Source organism: Lontra canadensis, unplaced genomic scaffold (assembly GCF_010015895.1).
Source record: "Lontra canadensis isolate GAN:19392208 unplaced genomic scaffold, GSC_riverotter_1.0 scaffold115, whole genome shotgun sequence".
In the NCBI taxonomy this organism is placed as follows: Eukaryota; Metazoa; Chordata; class Mammalia; order Carnivora; family Mustelidae; genus Lontra; species Lontra canadensis.
The window spans coordinates 4214586-4240094 of NW_022631109.1; the positions used below are offsets into that span (position 1 = coordinate 4214586).

At 43.7% G+C, this 25509-nt stretch overlaps 1 protein-coding gene across 1 annotated transcript in view; it reads left to right on the forward strand.

The window, feature by feature from the left end:
- Window positions 1-2263: 2263 nt before the first annotated feature.
- The window catches only part of EXT2 (exostosin glycosyltransferase 2), a 137332-nt gene continuing 114086 nt past the window's right edge, over window positions 2264-25509 (forward strand). The window contains exons 1-4 of the mRNA XM_032840719.1: window positions 2264-2442; window positions 12963-13528; window positions 14520-14609; window positions 19484-19600. Of these exons, the coding sequence (XP_032696610.1) occupies window positions 12993-13528; window positions 14520-14609; window positions 19484-19600 (743 nt within the window). The 5' untranslated portion in view covers window positions 2264-2442; window positions 12963-12992. The remainder of the gene's footprint in view (window positions 2443-12962; window positions 13529-14519; window positions 14610-19483; window positions 19601-25509) is intronic.

A 25509-nucleotide genomic window follows, 5' to 3' on the forward strand; every position in this document is an offset into this window, starting at 1 on the left:
TATAATATCTATAAATATATAAATATAAATATATTAATATATTATAATATATTATATAATATAAAATTATATAATTATATAATATAAAATATAATATAAATATAATCATTATATGTTTATATAATATATATATTATATAATATAAATATATTTTATATAATATATTTATATCATATTTAAATATATGGACATAATACTATAAATATAAAAACTTAATATAAATTATATTTAATTAATAATATATTATTCAATAATATATTATAATTAATAATATATAATAAAATATATTGATAATATATTATAATATATCATAAATAATAAAATAATAAATAATAAATCTAATCAACAATTTAATATAAATGTAATATATTTATAAATAAACTTAAATAAAATTATATTTATATTATATTTATATTAATATATATTATATATATTATAATATATTTAATATAATATGTCATATATTATAAATATATATAATATAATCATAATATAAATAGATAATATTTATATAAATAAATAATATAATATATTTATATATAAATATATAATTGTATATAAAAATAATATATATTTCTATATACATAATAAATAATATAAAATTTTTATATGTAAGATTTATATGTATAAAATAATATATTTATATATTTATATATAAAATATATATTACATATTATTTAATAATATAAATATAAAATAATATATAAATATAAAATATAAATATAAAATAATATATAAATATAAAGAAATTATATAATAAATATATATTTATATATAAAATAATATATATTAATAATATATAAATAATATAAGTAATAAATTTATATGTAAATTATGTATATAAATAATATACAAATAATATATATATTTATATGTGTAAATAAATAAAAATAGTATATAAATATAAATAAATAAATAATATTTATATAATATATAAAAATGAATAATATATAATATATTTATATACAAATGAGAATATAGATATATATATAAATATATAAAAAATATAAATAAGAGAGAGACTAGAAAACGAAATACTTTACATCTGTCCAGTTATCAAATGGGTTGTCTGTGTGGTAAATTTCCTATTGTTTTAGGGACATGTGGATTTGGAGGGCAGGGCAATGCTCTCTTGGACGTGGAGAAGCAAAATGTGGGTTTCCCATCTCAAGAATACTCTCATCCCAATATCTTTGGTCAGTAGCAAGCAGTCATTAACTCACAAGAATATTCCTTGAATCACTTGGTGCTGGAAGCCCCAGTTCCCAGACGGAGAATCACTCCCATCATTTAAGCTGTAAGCGACAACTTCCACCAGATGGCGCTATGGGATAGCTGGGCTCGGAACGGATTCGGCTTCTGCAGAGTTACCTGTAAACCGCGCAGGCTCTATTCGGTCATCTCGCCAACCTCCCAATTCCAGCATTCTGCATTTTGCATTTTGCATTTTGATTGAAAATTTTAGCTCCACTTATGGCTTATGACAGGGGCTTTACTATGCATGTATAAGGCTAGGTCATAAATAGTACAGAAAGAAACAAAATACAAAAATCTCTTTCCCCCATTTCTATCTCCACCGTTATTCCTTCAAAACTGTTCATTGCTTCTTGGATTCCCTCCAGAAAAGAACATTATTCATACGCTTGAAGGTAAACTTCTGCATGTATTTTTTCTCTCTGCGGTTTCTGCTTATACATGAGTTTATGGAAAAGGGACCATACTGACTCAGTTTTAGAGCATGCTTCCATATTCGCACACCTTCGAGATATTTCCATACCGACATAGATATGCTTCTCACGTGATTCCACTTTAGTCATAATTTATTTTGATTATTATACATTTTCCACATTTTATTTTGCTTGTTTCCAGTTTTTAGTTATTATTTGGAACAACGCTGTAATGAGTGTTTTTGGTAAACGCTGTTGAGAATATCCGTAGGCTACACTCCTTGGTGGAGTTTAAACGTCTTGGTGGGGGAAGGTTGAGGGCATTTCACATTTGATGGCTATAGTCAAACTGCCCTCCAGGAACGCCGCACGCTCACCACTGCTCACTGTAGTAAAACGTCTGCATTTGTGTGAGCTTCGTAAGTGAAGCATGTTGCCTCCCTGTTTGGACCTAAAGGTTCTTTAATTCTGAAGGAGTTTCAGGGCGGAGCGTGAGCTTCGCGCGCCCGCCTGGGAGAAACCCTACGCGGTGCCCTGACTCCTCCTGTCCAGCAGGTGGCGCGGGCCCGGCGCTCCCGCATGCGCAGTGCGCTCGGTGTCAGTCGCCGCCGAGCCCGGTCGCTGGCCCGGCTCTCCCGGCTATCTCGCGTAGACCGGGCGCCTGGGGTGGCGGCCGGCGAGTCGGCGCGATCCTTCCCGGGCGGCCGTGGCCCGCGCCCTGCGGCATGCCCCGGTGACCGAGCGTGGGGCCAAGCGGGAGGCAACCGTGGCCGAGGTAAGAGCGGCGAGGAAGGGCCTCCGGGACCGCGGCGGAGTCGGGCCCGGCCGCCGGGAAGGGCGGGCCGCGCGGAGGCCTGAGGACGGCGAGGGGCGACCCCATCCCCGCCGGGGCCGCTCGCGACGTCTTCCGCTGTGGGAACGCTTGGATGTCCGCACCGCCTGGTCCCCTGGCCCGCCCCGCGCTTTGCTGCCCACCTGTCTCCCTTGCCCACGCCCACCCCCGCCCGCTCCTTTCGTCTCCCGGGACCCCGCAGCTGCCTTTCCCGCAGGGCCCACCCTGCGCCGGGACCTCTGCCGTCCCGCTGCCCGTGGCCTGTGGCAGCCCGTGCGGCGCAGGATGCCAGGGCAGGGCTTGGGGCCCCAGGCTCCCAGCGCGGAGAAAAGACTGGGTGGGGAAGGTGGCCAGGGGAAGGTGCCCTGGCTTTGGGCATCGATTCAAAGCTTAGAGGCATTTACCAGACCAGACCAGTTTTGAGACTTAGATGATTGCTGGGTGTGACTTACTGGGAACTGCTACTCTAGAGAAGGGTCCTTGACTTACTACTGGTCTGAAGATGCCTTGAAATAGAAATATGTCCGTTTTAATTCTTCGAAGGCAGTTGAGCGCTCTAAGGATTTGCACTGGGCTTGGTTTGTAAATTTCAGGGCTCAAAGGCTCTTCGTGGTAATATATGACTCAGTTTCCAGCATTCCTCACTTCTGCTGACTTAAGTGTCTTGTTTGCATGGTCTGGTATGAATGGATAGATTTGGGTCCCTCAATTATGCTGCCTTTGCTAATTGAGGAGTGAAAAAGTTAAATCTAGTTTATGCTTTTGTAGGTAATTGGGGGGAGGCTTGGAGGTTAGTAGGACCGGCTCCAGAGTCAGATGCCATCCTCCAAATCCTAGCCTTGACATTTTCTAGTTTTGTAACATTGTTCAAGTTACTTAGCCTTCCCCTTGCTCTTACCCTGCCTGGAGAATGAGGATAATAATAGCTTGTCCTGTGGCACTGTTTAAAGATTGAATAAGTTAACACAAAGTGCTTAAAACAGATGCCTGTAGTAAGTCCTCAGTACAGCTTACTTATTAGTTATAGTGTAATTCCCACAATCAAAGAAACACTTTTTCTTTTCCCATTGGAAACCATTTTTAGGGATGGTTAGCCCGCATATAACTTTAATTATAAAGAACCCTATCAGGTGAGGCGCTGAATCATGGAGCTTCCTGCTTTTGCTAATATTTGGTTCCCTTGTTTTCAGACATGGTGGGGTTAAGTTCCAGTATTGGAGTGGTCCTAGGAATTCAGTTGTGAGGGCTTTTCTAAAAAGGTTAAGATGAGATTGTAACTCAAAGCATGGGACTAAATGGATCAGATATAGCCGGGAGCACCGAGGAGAGGTTTTTCAGGCACATTTTTGGAATAAATAACTCGAGGAACAGAAAATGTGTCTCATTCTGACCGTAGAGAGGAGTTAAAAGATTTTTCCAGTGACTCAGTGTTTGACAGCTAGCCAGATGATTCCAGTGTTTTGCAGGGACAGGTTTGCTGTGTTTCAAGGTTAAGTTTGTAGGGCTTTGCTGTGAAATCCTTGTTTCATATAGGTTATGGTGTTATGCGGGACATTAATTAGTAGAAGAATCCTTTCAGTTCTCTTCCAAGAAGCTCACTGTCAGGGCCTTTGAATGTGGTGGTGGTAGCACGAGTGTCCGCTTTGGTTTTTTTGTTTGTTTGTTTGTTTTGTTTTTTAATATATAATGTATTATTTGTTTCAGGGGTACAGGTCTGTGACTCATCAGTGTTACACAATTCACAGCGCTCACCATAGCACACACCCTCCTCAGTGTCCATCACCCAGCCACCCCATCCTTCCCACCCCCGCCTCTACTCCAGCAATCCTCAAGTTTATTTCCTGAGATCAAGAGTCTTCTATGGTTTGTCTTCCTCTCTGGTTTTATCTTGTTTCATTTTTCCCTCCCTTCCCCTATGATCCTCTGTCTTGTTTCTCAAATTCCTCAGATCAGTGAGATCATACAATAAATTGTTTTCCTCTGATTTTATTTCATTTTGCGTAATAGCCTCTAGTTCCTTCCATGTCGTTGCAAATGGCAAGATTTCATTCTTTTTTGATGGCTGCATAATACTCCATTTTGTGTGTGTGTGTGTGTGTGTGTGTGTGTGTGTATCTATATATCACATCTTCTTTATCCATTTATCTGTTGATGGACATCTGGGCTCTTCCTATAGTTTGGCTATTGTGGACATCACTGCTCTAAACATTGGGGTGCATGGGCCCCTTCGGATCGGCAAGTGTCCTCTTTGGATGGGAAGATTATGACCTGTTTTCTTGGATAATGGTTTTAGAGATATACATCTTTTTGTGCTTCAGTGTGTGGAAATTGACTCCAAAAACATGACAACCAGTGGAAGAGACAGATTTGCAAATACTTAATAATGTAACGCAGCAGATGTTGGGCTGAGATATGTGAAAGTTTCGAGGATGCTCACCAAGAAGGTTCTTTGTCTCTAAAGCACCACTCAGTAAGGGGCTCCCCCCTCCCATCTCTCATCCTTTGCTTTCCTTTTTCATGTAAGGCTTTTCCCCCTTTTTTTTTTTTTTTAAGACTTACTTTTTTTTTTAAGATTTTCTTTAAAAGATTATGAGAGAGAGAGGAAGAGAGAGTGCAAGCAGTGGGAAAGGGCAGAGGGAGAGGGAGAGAGAATCCCAAGCAGACTTCCTGCTGAGTGCAGAGCCCTACAGCCCTGAGCTCATGACCTGAGCTGAAACCGAGAGTTGGACGCTCCAGCAACTGAGCCACCCAGGTGTCTCTCCCCTAATTTTTAAATAGTTTTACTTCACCTCACGTTCTCACCATATCTCTCAGCTCTTTGGCAAAGACTCGCGGGAGCTTGCATAGGCTACGTAGGCCTATCTCAGAAATGGGAGTTTGCCTCTGGGATGGCCCTCAACCAGTAGGGGATGGCCTTCAGTGCACGGATGCCGTCGTTCCCTAGCCTTCAAAGGGACAGTTCTGGGCTGTGTTCTCCGTAGTTCTGTAGAGGACTGAGCCGCCTTCCCCAGCTTGGTATGGTAACCCTCATGGCTTTCCATTCTTCCCTGACTCCTCTTCTTCATCCCTCGCTCGCTCTGGCTCTCTGGACTCACCTTCTGCAAGCTCCCTGCTTTCCAGTGGCTTTTTCCTTGGTTTGCTAGCACATAAACTAAGACAGTTGGTACTAGAAGTGGCTCTAGAAAGCTGACCCTGAGAATAGCTTTGTAAGCCTGGACTCCCTTAGCCTCAGATGGCAGCAAGGACCCGTCTGCGGCTGTCGATGAGCCCTGGTACTCTCCAGCATCCCGGCTGAACGACTCTCGCCAGCAGTGGGTGGGATGTGATTCGGGTGGAGGGGAAAGCTAGAGCGCTAGCACGCGGGCAGGATGTGGACAGTGGTAGTGGTAAGGCAGATGGAGCTGGCTGCCCCTGTCAGCTCTTTTCCGGCCTTGAGGTAAGGTCCTGCTCAGATCAGCCAGCTGTCAGCCCAGGACACACTGTGAGTAACAGGAGGCTCTGTGCCAGCATCTCCTACAGCCAGAGGCCGGGCTGCTGAAAATCAGGCCCAGAATGTCATAATTATGGCAGAACTACTGAGGAGGCTGAATGCACAGCCTTGGCAGGTGGCCTCTGCTAAAGTCGGGGGTGAGACCTGAGCTGGAGGTGTTTGCTGGAAGCACGGAGAACTCTGAACCCCCAGGTTTCATTAGCTCCCTGGGGCCAGCGGAAGTATCTGCTTCTCCTTTCCTGGACGCAGTGCAGAGACCTTGCCCTAGGCTGTCGCCCTGCAGGATGGGACTTACCCTCTTAAGATCTGCGCTCTTAAAAAAAAAAAAAAAAAAGATCTGTGCTCTCCTCCCCATTGCCAAATAGGGACATACAGTCCTTGCTCCTGGACAAAGAGCTTTTGTACAGGAAGAGTCGCAGGACCTGGCTCCTGGGAACCAGCAGGAGCTGGGGGCACACGTGCGCGAGTGACTCTGGAGGGTGCTGGGTGAAGAGTGGGGTAGTGGTGGCCCGTGAAGCTGCTTGGGAGAGGCCGTGTCGCTTTGGGACCACTCACTCAGGGTTCGGGACGTAACGACCTTGCAAAAGCAGCTTGAGCCAGTCCTAGTATGCTGCTGGACAGATTCCTTGGAACTCGGACATGGCCATGGTCTCTACCACCGGTTCTCAGGTAGGGGTGATTTTGCCTCCCCAGGGGTATTTGGCAATGTCTGGATGTAGTTTTGATTGTCAGAACTGGGGGTTCTTTCTGGCTTCCCACAGAAAAGGACGATCTGGCTTGAGATGTCAGTAGTGCCTGGCCTGCAGCAAGTGAGATGCCAGAGCTGTCTTGGGAGAGTGTTGTGGAAGGGATCAGAGGTATAGGGGGGTGGAGATTTGAAATGCATTTCTTTTATTTATTTATTTATTTATTTTTTATTTTTTAAAAGACTTTATTTATTTATTTGACAGAGAGAGATCACAAGTAGACAGAGAGGCAGGCAGAGAGAGAGAGAGAGAGAGAAGCAGGCTCCCTGCCGAGCAGAGAGCCCGATGCGGGACTCGATCCCAGGACCCTGAGATCATGACCTGAGCCGAAGGCAGCGGCTTAACCCACTGAGCCACCCAGGCGCCCCTGAAATGCATTTCTTATTTGAGGCCAGAGATGTACACCTGCCCATGTTCCCCGGAGGACTCACTCCTTTAATTCTGGAATTAACATGGAATGCCCACTGGAGGCCAGCATCTTCGAGAAGCTCCGTGTGGGCCATCCCCCGTAGGCCAGAACGGACTTCAGATCTGATTGTGGAACTGGGTTCCTACATATCCTTGAGTGTGAGAGAGTTCTGAAATAGCGGAGGCTGGGGTGGCGCTGACTGTCTGCGGCGTGGGGGATGAGATCTCCACAACAGCCGGTGAAGCCCGACTTGCAGCCGCGTGTTGATCCACGGGGATGTTAACAGGGTACGGTATCCTTAAGGACAGTGTAGAGGGGCGGCTAATGAAGGTATTGCTTGACTTGTGTAACCAGAAGAAAAAAACAAACCAACCAAGAGTGGGCAAGTGGAAGGCTGATGTCAGCTGTTGCAATGGAAGAATCACGGTTCATCGTAGTTTTGAGAGCAGAGCTCAGACCCATATCCCATGGATCGAGAGGGAGGCTGCGTCTCTTTGAAGAGGACTTGGCAACGTCCCTTCAAGTATGAGCAGGCGCTCACCCAGTGCTTCCTCGCAGCAGCCGCTCTTTGTCAGACTCGGCACATCGGGGGCAGGATAGGATCCGGACCTTTGAGGGTTGTTGACACAGAGTATGAGCTGACGGCAGTACCAGACCACCTCGAGCAGTAGTGTGCGGGAGCTGGGAGATCGGCGCCTTAGCCTCTCATCCTTCTGAGGGACAAGGTGCAGTTCTTGTGGTCCTTCAAGAGTTTCTAGGACTCCTTAGAGCCCCTGTCACCCTCCTGACTGTCTCTGGTTCTGTGTCTCTCTCTCCTTGTTGGTTACTCTGGCTGTCTGAGATCACCTCCCAAGTAAGGAAACTCCCTGCACCTCCATCCTTACCTCTGGTTCTTTTTTGCCGGGGGGAGGGGGGACGGACAGGGGGACCAAACTATGACAAGTAGGAAGCGCAGTGTGATGCCTGGGACTGTAACATAGGGGCATTAGCCCCTACTTTTGCCAGCCCTTCTGCTGACCACTGGGGACTCCTACCAGCGGAGGCCGGTGGCTCCCTGTCCTGCCCTCACCGGGTGGTGTCAGACTTGTCTGTTTTCTTGTGCAGGCGGCTAGACAGGGTCTCATTGTGGTTACACGTTTACTGAGCATTAATGAGCCTAAATGTTGTTTTCAGATGTTGCTCTGCCGATTTTATGTCCTTGACTGTGAAATTCCTATTTAAGTCTTCTGTCTGGTTTTCTCTTCTTTGTTTGTTTTTGTTGTTTTGGAGGCAGTCTTTATTTGTGTTGTTAGTCCTTGCCGATTACACGGATTGCAGGTCTGCCTAGCTTATCGATTGTCTTTTTACTTCCGTATGGTGTATTTTGATGAACAGAAGTTCTTAACTGTTCTTAACACAGAATTTATCATTTTACCCTTTTGTGGTTTCCATTTCCAGTATTTTGTTTTAGAAATGATTGTCTGCCCAGATGTCATGGAGATCTCTCTTCTATTTTATAGTTTTGCCTATTACATGTAATTTTTTAATTGACCTTGGATAGATTTTTCTCCCCTGTGGCTGCTTTTAACATTTTTCTTTAGCTTTCTTTTTGATTGTTTTACTTTTACATATCTAGGTAGTTTTTTTTGTTTTGTTTTGTTTGTTTGTTTGTTTTTTGGTAATATTTTGCTTGGACGTGAGCATCTTGAATCTGTGAATTGGTACCTTTCATTACATTAGGAAAAAGTTAACAGAAGAGAGCTGGATTCCCTTATCTACTTCTGCAGTCAGTCTTTGCAGTAATATGCATCACATGGCCTCGAAAATGAAAGTGAGAAAGTCCTGTCCGTGTTGTTATGAAAACAGTTCAGAGCCTTTGAAAGGGTCATGGGGTCCTCCTGGAGTCCTCCGAGGTACTCTAAGAACTACCTGTGTAGGATTTTGGTATTAAGGTTATACTAGCCTCCTAACAGAAGCTGGGGAGTGTTTTTTTCATGGTCTTAGAAATAATTTGTGTAAAATTGGATTTATTTCTTGAATGTGCAATTGAACTTCTGGGCCTGGAATTTTCTTTATAGGAAGGTTTTTAAAGTTTTGATTCGGTTTCTTTGATGTTAAACAACTATTCAGGTTTGTTTTCAAATATACTGGTGTGAGCTCATTGACATCATCTTATCTTTTAAATACGGGAGGCATTTAGAGTTATGTTTCCCTTTTCCTTTAGATATTTATTTGTGCTTTCCCCCCTTATGTTGATTAATTCTACCAGAATTACATCAAATATCAGTTGTACTTGCCTTTTTGAAAAGGCAGCTCCTAAGGGTGCCTGGGTGGTGCAGTTGGTTAAGCGTCTGACTCTTGCTTTCAGCTCAGATCGATCTCGGGTTGTGAGATCAAGCCACACGTTGGGCTCTGTGGTCAACACTGAGTCTGCTTGTGACTCCCTCCCTCTGCTCTACCCCTCGTGTGCGTGTACACTCTCTCTAAAATAAATCTTTAAAAAAAAAAATCTTTGAAAAGCAATTTTTAGCTCTGTTGATCCTTTCTATTTTTTTAATTAGTTAATTACTGTGGTTTTTCTTTATTACTTATTTCCTTCAATTTAGATTTATTTTTGTTGTGGTAGTGCGTTTTCATAGCCTGTAACTCATGAACATTTGTAAGCTCATGTGTAGGTTCTATTTTTGTTCCATTAATCCCAGTTTTATTATATATGAAATCAGTTTTTTGTTTTTTTTTCTAAACTGTGGGTGACCCATTATTGGGTGATAAAATTCATCTAGTAGGTAAGGCCAGCATTTTCAAAATGCAGTAGAATAGCAGAATAGAAAAATACTGTGTTTGTTAACATGTTTTGTGGCTAGTATTGTATATTAAGGTTAAACATTGTTTTGTGAAGCTTTTATTTTTAATTAACATTTTTTTTAAAAAGATGTAGTTATTTACTTTAGAGAGAGAGAGAGAGAGCGAGCGCGTGCATGCGGGTGGGGAGGGGGAGAGGGAGAGAGCGAATCCCGAAGCAGACTCCCCGCTGAGCACAGAGCCAGCCATGGGCTCCATCTCAGGACCCTGAGATCATGACCTCTGCTGAAGTCAGGAGTCAGCTGCCCAACCAAGTGAGCCACCCAGGGGCCCCTGGGAAACTGTTATTTAAAATACAAACGCGCACACCTGTGTCTGTATTGGGTCACAGTATAAAATGTATTTCTTCGTGTAGGTTTTAGTTTAAAAAAAAAAAAGTGTGAAAGCCACTGTGTTCAAAGGTAGTTTGTCTAATTTCAGTCAATATTTCAAAGAGGACGGCTCAAAGTAAACACCGAGCAGCGGGCTAAAATTCCCGCATCCGTGACTCTGTTCTAGAGGGGCTAGGACTCACCTCCCGCCCTGGGGCCGAGGACTCCAGTTTAACAAGCTGCCTCTGCAATATTTGTCCTTTGGGTGTGTGGACCATCGATCCAGGGGATAAAGGGACCTGGGGAGCCTGTTGCGGGGCTCAGACTCGCCGTGGAGTGGCAGCTCTTTGCGTGCATTTGTCCCGAGGCTTCCTGTCTTTTAGCTCCCACAGAGACGCAGCGTGCCAAGAAAGCTACTGGGGTGGGGCGGGGGGCAGGCTGGTTGTTAGAATGACAGAAAAAGGGAAATGGCTCTCGGGGCGCCTGGGTGGCTCAGTGGGTTAAGCCTCTGCCTTCGGCTCAGGTCATGGTCTCAGGGACCTGGGATCGAGCCCCGCATCGGGCTCTCTGCTCAGCGAGGAGCCTGCTTCCTCCTCTCTCTGCCTGCCTCTCTGCCTACCTGTGATCTCTCTCTGTCAAATAAATAAATAAAATCTTTAAAAAAAAAAAAAAGGAAATGCGCTCTCATGCCCATGTTTCTGTCCTGGAATCAATGAGCGTATGTGAATGGTTGATGCAGGGTTCCCCAAAGATGATAATGTTTAAACTTAAAAATGTATGCGCATTCGTGCATTAGTCTGTGACAAACAAATTTCTTACATCCCAACTGATGGTTGCAAGTGGTACAAGTTGAAATCTTTCATGACTGTTTACATTTTGCCTCCAAAGCTGGTGCGATTGCGGCATTCAAGGCTCGGCAGTATCCTGCCACCTAGGCAGCGCGGGCAGTGACGGGGGAGAGCGCCATTTAGCCAAATAAGCACGGTTGCTAACCTTGACGATGGTCTGTGAACTTTTCAGTTATTTACCTTTTTATTAATAGCTTTTCTGAAAGACCAGTGAGTAGAATGGGACCATTCTGTAGGCTGGGACTTTGCACGTGGCTTGCCGAAGCAGCTTACTGCAGTGACGTGGCAAGTCTGTGCCATGTGGGACTGTCCGTGGCTCTGCCCTCCCCACGCAGTATCCGGGCATGCAATGGAGAGGCTTGTTTGGGAAGGGTCTGAGGCTGTGGTCTACAGGGAAAGTCCGTATTTGGAGAGGAGGACTAAGACGCTTCTTTACATCGGTCAGGGTTGCTTATTGGCTGTTCCATTCAGGTATTGCCGGATAACAACCCAACCCAAGATCCAGTGACCTTACAACAATAACTGCCAGGGATTTGCCCAGGGTTCTTGCTGGGGATGGTTTGTGTGTGTTTTCTTCATTTTCTTTTGGGGCCTCCCTGAGGTTACTTTCAGCTGGGAGCCTGGCCTCCTGATGGCACGGCAGCCGGGTTCCCAGAGGACAAAAACGGCAGCTACAGGTCTCTTAAGGCCTCAGCTCAAAAGCCCGAGAATGTCATTTCTGCCACATTCTCCCGGTTAGAGCAAGTCTCAAGGCTAGCCCAGATTCACGGGGGAAGAGAAATAGAGTCTACCTTATTAGAAAAGGGGCATGCACATTCAAAGATGTGACGAATTTTTGGCATCAGTCTTTGGAAACTCATCCACCACATTGCCCTACCTTTCCCTCCCTCCCTGTCTCCCTGCGTTTTTCTTCCTTCCTTCCTTCCATCTGAATGTGTCGATTTGTCATCTCTATTACGAAACATCACTGTATTTTATTTAAAGATTAAAGAGTAATCTAGCCCAACAGTCCTTGGCACCTTACTGATACTTTCCTAGTGATATTTTTCCATTTTGCATTTTGCCATAGCTTTGTCTTAACTCCTTCAGTAGAAAAAAGTTCCTGGAAGATGGAGTCTTAGCTCTCCCCCCGTCTCTTGCAGTGTGCGTGGTCGGTGCTTGCTCCTCACAGGGCTGACTGAATCAGTAAACGCAGACAGATTTTAGAATAACCAAGAGTCAGTTTGTCTAGTGGAAGCATCAGTTCATGTTAGGCAAGTGTTTTGGTTTTTTTTTTTTTTTTAAAGATTTTTATTTGTTTAGAGAGTGGGTGGAAAATCTCCAGCCGGCTTCCTGCTGAACGTGGAGCCCGTGGGGCTCGATCCCACTACCCTGAGATCATGACCTGAGCCGAAACCAAGAGTCAGAAGCTCAACTGGCTGAGCCACCCAGGCGCCCCATATGTTAGCCACGTGTTTAAAAACAAAACAATTGTCTTTATTCTACTTTTGATTTTCTTCTTTGGTCAGCGCCTGTCTTCCTAGGTCCCACACATCTATGACTTTTGATTTCATCTAATATATATTTATAGGATATAGTTACACTTATCAATATTTGTATTATGTACAGTATTAAATATGAAACATGGCATATAGCACACATTTAATACACGAATATACATTCGTATATATTTACAAGAAGGGTCAAAAATCCCTTTTCATTATTTCCTCAAACCGCTTCAGGGAAAGAAATAAGTATGCTGAAAGTCAAACAGTCCTTTCAGGGGTCGCTTGCTCCCCTAACTGCTTCATTTTTCTTGTGTGTCTCCCCCGGGACCAGGAGTGGGAGGAGGAGGCTGTCTTTGTCATTATGTGTGCGTCGGTCAAGTACAATATCCGGGGTCCTGCCCTCATCCCAAGAATGAAGACCAAGCACCGAATCTACTACATCACCCTCTTCTCCGTCGTCCTGCTGGGCCTCATTGCCACCGGCGTGTTTCAGTTCTGGCCCCATTCCATCGAGTCCTCCAGTGACTGGAACGTGGAGAAGCGCAGTGTCCGCGACGTGCCCGTGGTCAGGCTGCCAGCCGGTGGCCCCCTCCCCGAGCGCGGCGATCTCAGCTGCAGGATGCACACGTGTTTTGATGTCTACCGCTGTGGCTTCAACCCCAAGAACAAAATCAAGGTGTATATCTACTCTCTGAAGAAGTATGTGGATGACTCTGGTGTCCCAGTCAGCAACACCATCTCCCGGGAGTACAACGAACTGCTCACGGCCATCTCTGACAGCGACTACTATACCGATGACATCAGTCGGGCCTGCCTGTTTGTCCCGTCCATCGATGTGCTTAACCAGAACACGCTCCGCATTAAGGAGACGGCTCAGGCCCTGGCCCAGCTCTCTAGGTACGTAGCACGTTCGCACGGGAGCCAGGGCCTTCGGGGAGCTCAGGGGAAGGACGGGCAGAGGGCATGGTTCTCCTCGGGAGCTGGCCTCCTGCTGCTGTCTCTTTCCTCATGGGAGGGCCTGGGTGTGCGTGACCGGCTTGGAGCACAAAACCAGGGCCCGAAGCCCCTCATTTCTGTACCGCTGGAAGCCCCTCACTTCTGTAACGCTGAAAAGCGCTTTGTCATCCTCACTTTTGCTGGGGGCTCCCACCGTCTTAGAGTTTAAAATCTAAGGATGGCTCATCTTCCCATAGCTTTCCTGTTCTGTTGAAATCTCCCCCCACCCCTTATGACTTACATAAGACTACATGCTCACTGTAAAAAGTCTGAAAATACAGGTAGGCAAGAAGCAGCATGTAAGATTCGTTCCATGTTGCTGCCTTAATGATGTTGCTTCCCAGCTGTTTTTGTTTTATAAAATATACGCACGTATATATACGTTTTTGTATGACATAGATGCATATGCACGTGTATGTATATGTTTTGTTAGAAGTGGAATTACACATTCTCTACTCTTGGGCTGCCTTTTTTCCTTAATACATTACGAATATATTTCCAGATAATTTCGTATTAGTTTACTATGTGATTTTAAAGGCTGTACAGCCTTCCATTTTACACATGTTCTATGATGTACTCAGGCAGCCTTCTGTATTCCTTTTTTGTTTCTTTAACCAAGTGGTGAACATTCAGATCGTTTTCAGGTTGTCATTGTCCCAGGCATGCCTGTAGTGGCCGAGCTCCAAGGACACATCCACCTGTTTTTTCTTCCCAGGAGCCAGGCTAGTTCCTGGTGTACTCTTGGGATTTCTAGGGATTCTCTTTGCAGCCCTGAGAAGTGGCCCTCTTTGGGGTTGGGGATACTTGCAGCTTGTCTTCCAGTAACGGACTCTTGTTTCTGTTTCTTCACGGTTGATGTGTGAATTCCCAGGCATGTTTCATTTCTTACCAGGTGGGATCGAGGTACAAACCACTTGCTGTTCAACATGCTGCCTGGAGGTCCCCCAGATTACAACACGGCTCTGGATGTCCCTAGAGACAGGTGAGTGTATTTGAGGTTGTCGCTGTGATGGGGTTCTGAGGATTAAGGAAGTGCAAGACCCTTTCTTTGATGGAAGTCCTGTGTCTAAGCCTAGTGGGATAGACTGTGCAGTCAGAATTGTTTGTTAAAATGTCCTAGGCATTTCCCTCCTTGAGATGTGGATGCGGTGAGACCGGACCTGCTTTACTCTGTTGGGGAGCACCAGCTAGAACTTATGTTGTAGCGCAGTGTTTTAAAAAATCATCTTTTTCTCTCAGTCTGGGTTTTCTCTCCTTACTGCAGCACCCCCCCCCCAGGGCCCACTTTGTGCCTTGTGTTGGCTCTGTCCAAATTTGGGAGCGTTTGCGAAAAGTAGAGCCATAGCTTGCTGTAGGAAGGGGACGCGGAGCTGTGACAGTGACACCCACAGCCTGTCATGTTGGGGGAATGAGGGCACTCTGGTTCATGTACTCGACATTGCCTCGGTCATTAGGGTCCTTCCCTCCATCCTCCCTTCCCTTCCCTCCTGGCCCCCACGCCCTTCTTTCCTTCCCCTCTTCCTAACAAAACCTTCCAAACAGCACGTGGGGTGTGGGGTGGTTGGGATGGCAGGATTATGATTCCAAGTCTGCTCACTCTGTTTACCAGCCCTTTTCAACATCGACTGAACTGCTTGGGCTGGAGGCTTTCCAGGAGGCGCAGGATTGGGGTGCGGTTCCTCTCCTAATACTGGGTTCAAGGCTTTGAGGAGAGCAGAAGAGCGAGGCCCAAGATGGGGGTCCTGGGCGATACTCAGGGTACACCAGTGTTGTAAGCTGACATCAGAACTCACTCATAAGTCATTTTATTACAGTTGATGTTTAACTCTTCAAATCAGTGTTACTGGTTAGAGAGTAGCTTGAGACCCGTGGTGTTCTCAGCCCACAAAGGCCGACACCATCATTTATGAAAATCTACACTTGGTACTACTTTTCCCTGCAAGATTAAATCCAAGCCTCCTTTGCCTTAAGTAATTATGTAGGGTCAGTGTTGTGTTTCTGTCTGGAAATACAATTATCACTAGAAGAGACCTGCACTCCAGGACCGCCCCCCCCCCCCCCCCCCCCCCGCCTCCCACCCCCCTATCTTCGGTGTAGAAAGCATCTTGGCCGATAGAGGGCAGTCGGGCCACACAAATTCTATAGAAACCAGCCAAACACAAGGTGAGCCCTGGTTTGGCCGGCAGCCCCAGCGTTCCTGAGTGGGCTACTGTTTTATGGATTTGGTTTCTCTGGGGAAGTGAAATACTTCAGGGAACAGAGAAGGGAAGAAAAAGCTGTTAGGAATGTCGTGTCTTCACCTGCTGTTCTGGGTTTATTTTGAGAAGGGCTTATTTCTGTTTGGGACATTTCACTTTTTGCTGACATTTTGGTATATGTATTTGCATGGGAGAAGGATTTTATTTTTATCAAGTGCACATGTTAAATGGGGTTTCATTTCTCTGTGGGAAAGTGTCAAGTACTCAGGCAGAAGTTTGAGTTCTGGCTAGTGGTTAGGTGTTAAGGATCAGGAAGGTTAAATCTTTTTCCCTGTGCATGTATTTTTGTAAGTGATTATAGGCAATACTATGGCAAGTCATGAATCACTGTGCAATCCTCCTTTGTCTGTGCATATGGGAAATTTCGTTTTGAAACCTAGGTGGTCTTCTGGTTGGAGGGAAGAGTCGATTTTTTTTTTTGTGCGTTTTTTCTATCATTTGTCCTTGTTCCTGGATTCAAAGGAGGCAAGAACTATGCGGACAGAATGGTTTTAGCAAGAGCTGCCTATTAGATTATTTGGAAATTAGAAAGCAGGCAGGCCAGATTAGACTGCTTCAAGGGTCTGTTGAAGTCTAAGGTCATAGGTGTGATTGCTTGAGGATGATTTTACTCGGGGAGATGAAAGGGTCAGGACAGAAGGAAACATCTGCTCAGCATATATATCTTTTGTGCTGCTTAAATCTATTTTTACTTCCCTCCCAATTTTTAAAAATCCTACACATGATACGTGTATACTTTCTTTGTGCAAGATTGCAACAATGTATGAGCATATAAAGAGTAAAATATAAACATATGCTTCAAATCCTCCTCTATTTTCATTCCCTTACTGAAAGGTCATCACTGTCCTCAAATACTATGTATTTTTCTAGCCTTTTTTCCATGTATAAATATGTGTGTGCATATGTCTGTAGTATACACACACATACACACGCGTGCGCATACACCCATTTTAAGTGGGAGCAAATTATACCTCTTCAATGCCTTATTTTACCAATCTTTGTTTTCTCATATATGTTCTGCAATATTATTATGCCGATTTTTGTTATTGTTTCTTTATACATATCTCTCACAGATTTCTACTTTGTGTGAGTTTTATTTAACTTGTTATGGAGAATTTCAAACCTGTGTAAAAGAAGAGATTAGTAAGGTGAACCCATGTCCCTCTGTCCGGCTTTGGTAATTATCAACTCAGGGCTAGTCTCCACTCATTTGTACTCCTACCCATCCCCACCAGTTTATCTAGAAGCAAATCCCAGTTATATCATTACATCTGTAAATATTTCCATTTGAATCTCTCTGTGATAAGGGATTTTTAAAAAATATAATTATACTGCTATTTTCACACCTAGGAATAAATAGGAATCTGATATCACCAAATATCTAGCCATTGTTTAGATTTACCTGTCTCATACATATTTTTTTATATTTGTTTGATTCAGTAAACAAATAAGGATGACTAATAGAATTGGTTATCTCTTTTTTTTTTTTTTTTTTTTTTGGCGAAATTTGAAGCTTTGCATTTGAGGGGTTTGCCGGCCTGACTGCATGCATGGTTCAAAAGAAAGCAAAGGATGAGCTTGCAGACGAGCTGTGTTTAGGCGCTGTGGGCACTCAGATGGGAGGAGGACTGGGAGAACATCTGAGGACAGCCCGGAGCAGGGATGGTGGAGTGCGTGAGGCTGTGCAGAGGGCTCCGTGACGGAGGACATGTCCTAGTGTCAAGAAGGCCAGCAACATGCGGAGGACACTTCGAGTGACATAACACTTGACCTGGCATAAGTCTGATGATCAGATTAATGCTTTTTTTTGCTGCAAGTTTTCTGTTCAGTCTCTTGCAGCTTTGGAGCTGATCTCTGATTTGGGGATTCATAATAGGAAAACAGAATGTGCTTTTCAGAAAGGCACTTTTCATTCAACGCAAAACACGTGCTCTGTAGAGCAAGGGACGCTCACACTGTTGTCTCCATTAGCATGTTACAGAGTCGTTGGCAGAAGAAGATACAAGGACTTGAAGTCCAAGTCTTACCAGTAGCGGGGCTGGTGTGAGGTCTTTTTAGCTAATTACAGTCCCAGCTCTTGCCGAGGTCATAAGTAGAGATCTCGAGTGTTGATCTGTGACGTAAGACCTGCTTCCATTTGCATGCTTTCCTCCTCCCGGTGCATAACCCCCACCCTGCTCTCCAGGAACAGAATAAAGTTGGGGCCCTAGGGACAATTACAGTACAAGGTGGTGTGATACGCACCTGCTTCCTTTCTTGCCCCATGTGCATTCCCCTCTGCTCTGCGGCTATGGGTGTAATTGCCTCGTCACCCCCCACCCTGGCTCACTGGGGCTGCTTGGTGCCTGTATACTGGATCCATGATTGTTTCTTTGCACAGAGGTCACGGGTTTCCCTGCAGTCTGCTTGCTGTCATGGAATCGGCCCAAGTTCATGGTGGATGGATTCATTGCTGAATGCTAATCAGGAAAAATCAGACCGTGTGCTGGTACTAAGGAGAGTTGCTAAGTTTTACAGAGGAGACTGGCAGCTGGAGAGGTCTTTAGCCTGCACCTTACCTCACTAACCAGTTCTTGGTTTCAGAAAGCTTAAACAAACAGATTGGGATTTCCAGGGGTGTTTGGAAAATCTTTGAACTTAAACTGGTTGTGTTCAAATGGAATGGAGGTTGTCAACAGGGCAAGGAGAGGATTGGTAGCAATCAATATTGCAAAAAATGTGGTTTCTCAGTTCAGACGTTTTGGCTCAGACTGTACGATTCGTGGAACTGGCAAAACTTTGCCCCAGTAAGTGATTTTGATGGATTTGGGACCCTGGGGACAGAATAACAGTAAAAGTTGGTGTGATCACCTGCTTCCTTTCTCTGATGAAGTGTCACTGTATTACTTGCTGGCTCCAATTAAAACAGTATGTTCACAGCTTTCCAATTAAAGAGAATAAAGCTAGTGCATGCAAAGTGCAGGGGAGGCACTAACGGTCCGATCCTGGGTTCCTGCTTCCTGCGTGGGGGCTGAGGAGCCGCAGTGGAGGCGAGAGCTGGGGGACAGCCCTTGGACAACACTGGAGAGACCTGCCCAGGGCGGGGGGTCGGAGGGAGGCATGCACAGCACCGGATGAGGTGTTTTGCTGTCATCCGTGCTTTCTGTGACCATTGTCGCCTGAGATTCAGGCCAGAGGGTCAGTGAGCGACTGCCCCAGCTGGGCTTCCCGTGCCGACCTATCATCTGTTCCCACTGGTGTGAGCGTTGCAGAGCGGGGTAGGACTTTGGGAAGAACTGAATGGGGTCTGAATAAGGTAGCAGAGGGGCTGTTCACAGGGTGGCCTCTGGGCTGTGATGTGTTTTTAAAAAAAATGGAAAAGAAGGGAAGACCACTTAGGCCCCCAGAAGAAGGCTGCTAACTCAGGGACCGCACGCAGCTGATGTCCAGGAGGTGTTGGATGTGAAACACAGAGCATGATGTCTTCAGAGACAGGAGAAGGGGAAGCAGGCCTCTGTTGGTATTATTACTGACCCGGGTACTCCTCTCCCTTCCCACGGAGCTTCTCAAAATGAAGACCTTTCTTTCTCATTGTTTGACAAAACCCTTTGCTTTTCAGGGCTCTCTTGGCTGGTGGTGGCTTTTCTACGTGGACTTACCGGCAAGGCTACGATGTCAGCATTCCCGTGTACAGTCCGCTGTCGGCGGAGGTGGACCTTCCCGAGAAAGGACCAGGGTAAGGGACATCCCGTCAGCCAGGTGCACTATGAGGTGACGACGAGGGCTGCGCTGTTGGTGTCCAGAGCCAAAGCCTTGGTTACAGGCCTGGAGCTTGGAGTCTGCCATCTTCCCCTCCCCACCTCACCGCCTCCCCCCACAACCCCATCCCATCCCAGTTTCTCCTTCAGTTTTCTCTGGCTCAGTGAGTGGACGGTGCTGGCTGCCCAGCTTTCCAGATCTGGAATCCCTGAGGTGTCCTTAACTCCTTCCTCTCCCTCACTTCCTGTACCAGAGGGAAGTCCTTTTGATTGTCCCTCCTAAATATTTCTCAGCTCTGCCTTCTTCTCCATCTCCTCTGTCCCCGCCCGATACCAGCTTACTGTCATCTCTCCCTTGGATCCGGAAACAGCCCCCTGTTTGGTTTCCTTGCCTCTAGTCTTGCTGCCCCCACAACCGGGTTATTACTGATTACCCATTTCCTTTGGATAAAGCCCAGACCCCTTAAAATGTCTTTCAAGACCCTCTGGCACGTGACCATTCTTTCCATTTCTAGCTTTTTCCCCACCCCATTTTTGGGCTGTAAAATCTTTCCGTGGTCTGGAAGTCTTCTTCCTCATTTTCATCAGACTGATGACCTACTTGTCCTTTAGGTTTGAACTTGAGTACTTCTCACTCCAGGGGGACTTTGCTAACCCCCGGAGTGGTTCTTCTGCATTATACCCCCATAGCAGCTTCCGCTTCTCCTGCTGTACCAGTCACTAGGCCACGGTGTAATAACTTGCTCACAGCCTCTTTGCTTGGGATTTTGGATTTTGCAGTAAGGCTAGTGCCAGGTCTGGTTTTTCGTTTTTTGTGTTTTTTTTAAGATTTTATTTATTAAATTGAGACAGAGTGAGCTTGAGTATGGACAGAGGGAGAGGAAGAAGCAGGATTCCTGCTGAGCAGAGAACCAGTGCAAGGCTCGATCTCAGGACCCTGGGATCACGGCCTGAGCCAAAGGCAGACACTTAACCGACTGAGCCACCCAGGTGCCCCCAGGTCTGTTTTTTAACTGCCATGTTGGCTATGCCTGTCACATGATTGGTTCATATTGTTGACATGTGAGTGAATAAGTGAAAAGGGCTGGCCGCTTGGGTGTGCAAGGCATCTTTTCTAGCCTTTTTTGATGTAGTCTGTTTGAAATTGTGCTAATTCATGGTGAGAACCTTAATAAGCTTTAAACAGATGTGATGATGATGATGTTGGTACTCTTGTGTGCCGTGTGCTCACGTATGAAGGTGACTGATTTGTATATTGCCACATTAGAAAGATCATACAAGGTGAGATTTAAAAATCCACACACAGCATTTGGTCCCAGAAGTGAGTCTTAAGGAAATAGTTTGCAAAGCATCCCAAACTTCCCCTTAGAAGCCTTTATGGGGGGGCGCCTGGGTGGCTCAGTCATTAAGTGCCTGCCTTTGGCTCAGGTCATGATCCCAGAGTCCTGGGATTGAGCCCTGTATCCAGCTCCCTGCTCAGTGGAACCCTGCTTCTGCCTCTCTCACTCCCCCTGCTTGTATTCCCTCTCTCACTGTATCTCTCCCTGTCAAATAAATAAATAAAATCTTTAAAAATCTTTAAAAAAAAAAAAAAGCCTTTATGGGTTCTTGGAGAAATAAGAGAACTTTTCCAAAGTGAAGCATTTCTCTCCTGTGTATGTGTCTCCTACTGTGTAGCCTGGTAACCAAATTCTGAAACCTATTTTAGAGGTAGCAGATTTTGTTATTTACATAAGGTGAGATTGAAACATTTTTTTGCTGTTAGGCAAGTACAAAGAGAGACTGGATGGTTCATAAACTTTTTGCCTAGATCTACCTTCTGGATTTTTCTGTTAGTGGACTTCCAGAATTGATTTGTTTTGTTATTTTTAAAATTGAGATATATTCATTCACCATAAAATTTACTCTTTTAAAGAATATACTTCAGTGGGTATATTTATTTTTTAAAGATTTATTTATTTATTTTAGGGAGAGGGGAGAGAGAGAGTTAGCCATTTCTTTGTCTTCTTTGGGGAAGTGTTTGTTTATGTCTTCTGCCCATTTCTGGACTGAATTTTTGTTTTTTGGGTGTTGAGTTTGATAAGTTCTTTCTAGATTTTGGACACTAACCCTGTATTGGATATATTGTTTGCAAATATCTTATCCCATTCCGTAGGTTGCCTTTTAGTTTCTTGTTGATTGTTTCCTTTATTGTGCAGAAGCTCTTTATCTTGATGAAGGCCCAGTAGTTCATTTTGCTTTACTTTCCCTTGCCTCCAAGGACGTGTCCAGTAAGAAGTTGCTATGGCCAAGGTTGAAGAGGTTGCTCCCTGTGTTTTCCTCTAGAATTTTGGTGGATTCCTGTCTCACATTTAGGTCTTCAATCCATTTTGAATTTATTTTTGTTTGTGGTGTAAGAAAGCAGTTCCGTTTCATTCTTCTACATGTTGCTGTCCAGTTTTCCCAGCACCATTTGTTGAAGAGACTATCTTTTGCATTGGATACTCTTCTGCTTTGTCAAGGATGAGTTGGCTGTAAAGTTGTGGGTCCATTTCTGGGTTTTCTATTCTGTTCCATTGATAGTGTGTCTGTTTTTTTTTTTTTGCCTGTACCATACTGTCTTGATTACTACTGCTTTGTAATAGAGCTTGAAATCTGGAATTGTGATGTCTTCAGTTTTGTTTTTCTTTTTCAGGTTGCTTTGGTTACTTATCATCTACTTTTTTTTTTTTTTAATATTGGGTTTTGGTTTGGTTGAGTTGTAAGAATTCTTTATATATTTTACTTACTAGATGCTTACCAGTTGTATGATTTGCAAATAGTTTCTCCCATCCTGTAGGTTGTCTTTTCACTATCTTGATGGTGTCCTTTGATGCACAAAAGTTTCTCCTTTTGATGAAGTCCGATTTATCTATTTTTTCTTTCTATTTGTCTATTTATTCTATTTTTCCTTGTACTTTAGGTGTCATAAATAAGAAATCCTTGATCAATCCAAGATCACAAAATTTAAATCTGTGGTTTCTTCTCAGAATGCTTTAATTTTAGCTCTTAGATTTTGGTTTTTGCTCTATTTTGAGTTAATTTTTTAAAAAAGATTTACTTATTTCTTTTAGAAAAAGTGAGAGAGAGCAGGAGTCAGGGGAGAAGCAGAGGGAGAAGAGAATCTTTAGGCTCCCATGGAGCCCCGTGTGGGGCCTGAGCTCAGGACCCAGGAGATCATGACCTGAGCCGAAACCAATAGTCAGATACTTAACCGACTGAGCCACCCAGGTACCCGTTTTGAGTTAATTTTTACATGTAGTGTGAGGTAGGAGTCTAACTTCCTTCTTTTACCTGTGGATATCTAGTTGTCTTAGCAACACTTGGTGAAAAGACTGTTCTTTTCCCATTGGATGATCTTAACATTCATGTTGAAAATCAACTGGCTATAGGTATATAGGCTTATTTCTGGACTCCCAATTTTGTTCCATTGGTCTGTGTGTCTGTCCTTATGCCAGTACCACACTATCTTGATTACTGTAGCTTTGTAGTAAGTTTTTAAATTGGTAATGTGAGTCCTCTAATTTTGTTCTTTTTTTAAGATTTTGGTTTTTGTTTTGGTCTATTCAAGGTCCCTTGAATTTTGACTACTTTTTAAGTAATGCAACTTGAGTAAATACAGGTAAAAAAACAATTTAAACTCTCTGTGCTTATATGACTTCAAAATTAAAACAGATTTAAATTAAATGCAAAGAAATGTACAAAACTAATAATATTCACATTAACAATATGATAGCTGAGGCTTTTTCTTTGAAACTGGATTGTGTCTTTTAAGGTGAATATAGAATTAATTGTGGTTTTGGGGATTTGGCATGCCTATGCTGTTTGTCTGTGGAGTGATGATGTATTTCTCTCTACCACTTTTAATGTTTGAGTGACTAGGGTGCTTCCCTTTAGCATACATCTTCATCTGATACAGATTTTTTCCCTGCCATTTCACTATAAAAATGTAATGATAAAATTTATAAAATTATAATTTATAAGTTTATAAAAATTATACAATTATAATTTATAAAATTATAATATAAATTATAAAAATCTTAAAGCCAGATAGCAGTATTTAAAAAATTTGACAGTACAGTGAATATTTGTACCATCACTTAGGGACTACAGTTAGCATTTTACTATGCTTTCATTGTACATGATTTACATTCTAAGTCTTCCTGTCTTCCCATTAGCCCGCTAAATACAAACTTGGATGTTGAAAAACTCTTAGCAGTATTATCATTAAATATGAACAAAAATATGCCTGTACTGATTTTCTTTTGATCATCATCAAGGTGAAAATACAAAATAATTCTTACAGAAGAGACTGGAGAAAAAGATATAGTTCAATGCTGTGGTTTTTTTTTTAATTAAAAATTTTTAATTTAAATTCAGTTAATTAACATATAGCATATTATTAGGTTCAGAGGTAGAGATCAGTGATTCATCAGTTGCATATAACACCCAGTGCTCATTACACCACATGCCCTCCTTAATGCCTATCACCCAGTTTCCCCATCCCCCTAACCCTTTCCCTTCCAGCAACAGTTTGTTTCCTATAGTTGAGTCTCTTATGGTTTGTCTTCCTCTCTGATTTCATCTTAATTTTATTTTTCTCTCCCTGCCCCTATGCTCCTCTGTTTTGTTTCTTAAATTCCACATATGGGTGAGATCATGTAATTTTCTTTCTCTGACTGATTTACTTTACTCAGTGTAATACCCTCTAGTTCCATCCATGTCATTGCAAATGGCAAGATTTCAATTTTTAATGGCTGCGTAGTATTTCATTGTATACCACATCTTCTTTATCCATTCATCTGTTGATGGACATCTGGGCTCTTTCCATAGTTTGGCTGTTGTGGACATTGTTGCTATAAACATTGGGGTACACGGGCCCCTTCAAATCAGTATTTTTGTATCCTTTGGATAAAATACCTGGTAGTGTAATTGCTGGGTTGTACGGTAGTTCTCTTGTTAACTTTTTGAAGAACCTCTATGCTATTTTCCAGAGTGGCTGTACCAGCTTGCATTCCCACAAGCAGTGTAAGATGGGTCCCCTTTCTCTGCATCTTCGCCAACATTTGTTTCCTGACATGTTAATTTTAGCCCCAGTGCTGTTTTGAGACTAGATTTCTGTAATGAGAAAGGGTGACCTGTGTGAGTGAGCCCAGCTGGTACCCTTTGGGGAAGTACAAGTTTCTGTCGCGTATCTAGGATCTTAGTTTGGCATATTTATGGAGCACTAGATGTAATAGATATTATAATATAAATACATTATAGTAGATATTATGAAACTACAATGGTCGGGAAAAGTCAGTTGAACTTAGAAAAAATATTTTATTTCTCTACTTGCTCCTTCTGTGAACATTTACTTAAATTTAAGTCAGTTGTGTGATTTTTGAAAGTTGTTTCTGAACCTTTTGCTTCCCCCCCCCCCCGAAATTGTTCTGAAAATTGTTTAATTCAGTTCACTGAAGTTCAGATCAAACCTTTATTGAAGGCCTATTAGAACCAAGCATTGCTAGGCTGGTGTTTCTCAACAGGGGAAGGGGTTGATTTTTGTCTACCCAGGGATATTTGGCTATATACAGACTCTTGTGAGTTCGGGGGCATGTGTGTCAGGGGTCCCCGAGACCACCTCCAGTTTCAGTGATCTGCCAAGAAGCTTAGGACTCAGCATATAGTCCCACTCATGGCTATGATTTATTAAAGCACAAGGGGACAACGCAGAGTCAGCAAAGGATCAAGGTACACGGGATGGAGTCCAAGGAAACTGGGTGTAGGCATCAAGGTCCTCTCCTGGTGGCGTCACACAGTCACCAGGGATGTGCTTGACTCCCCCAGCAATGAGAGGTGACAGTGTGTACAGACTGTGGCTCACCAG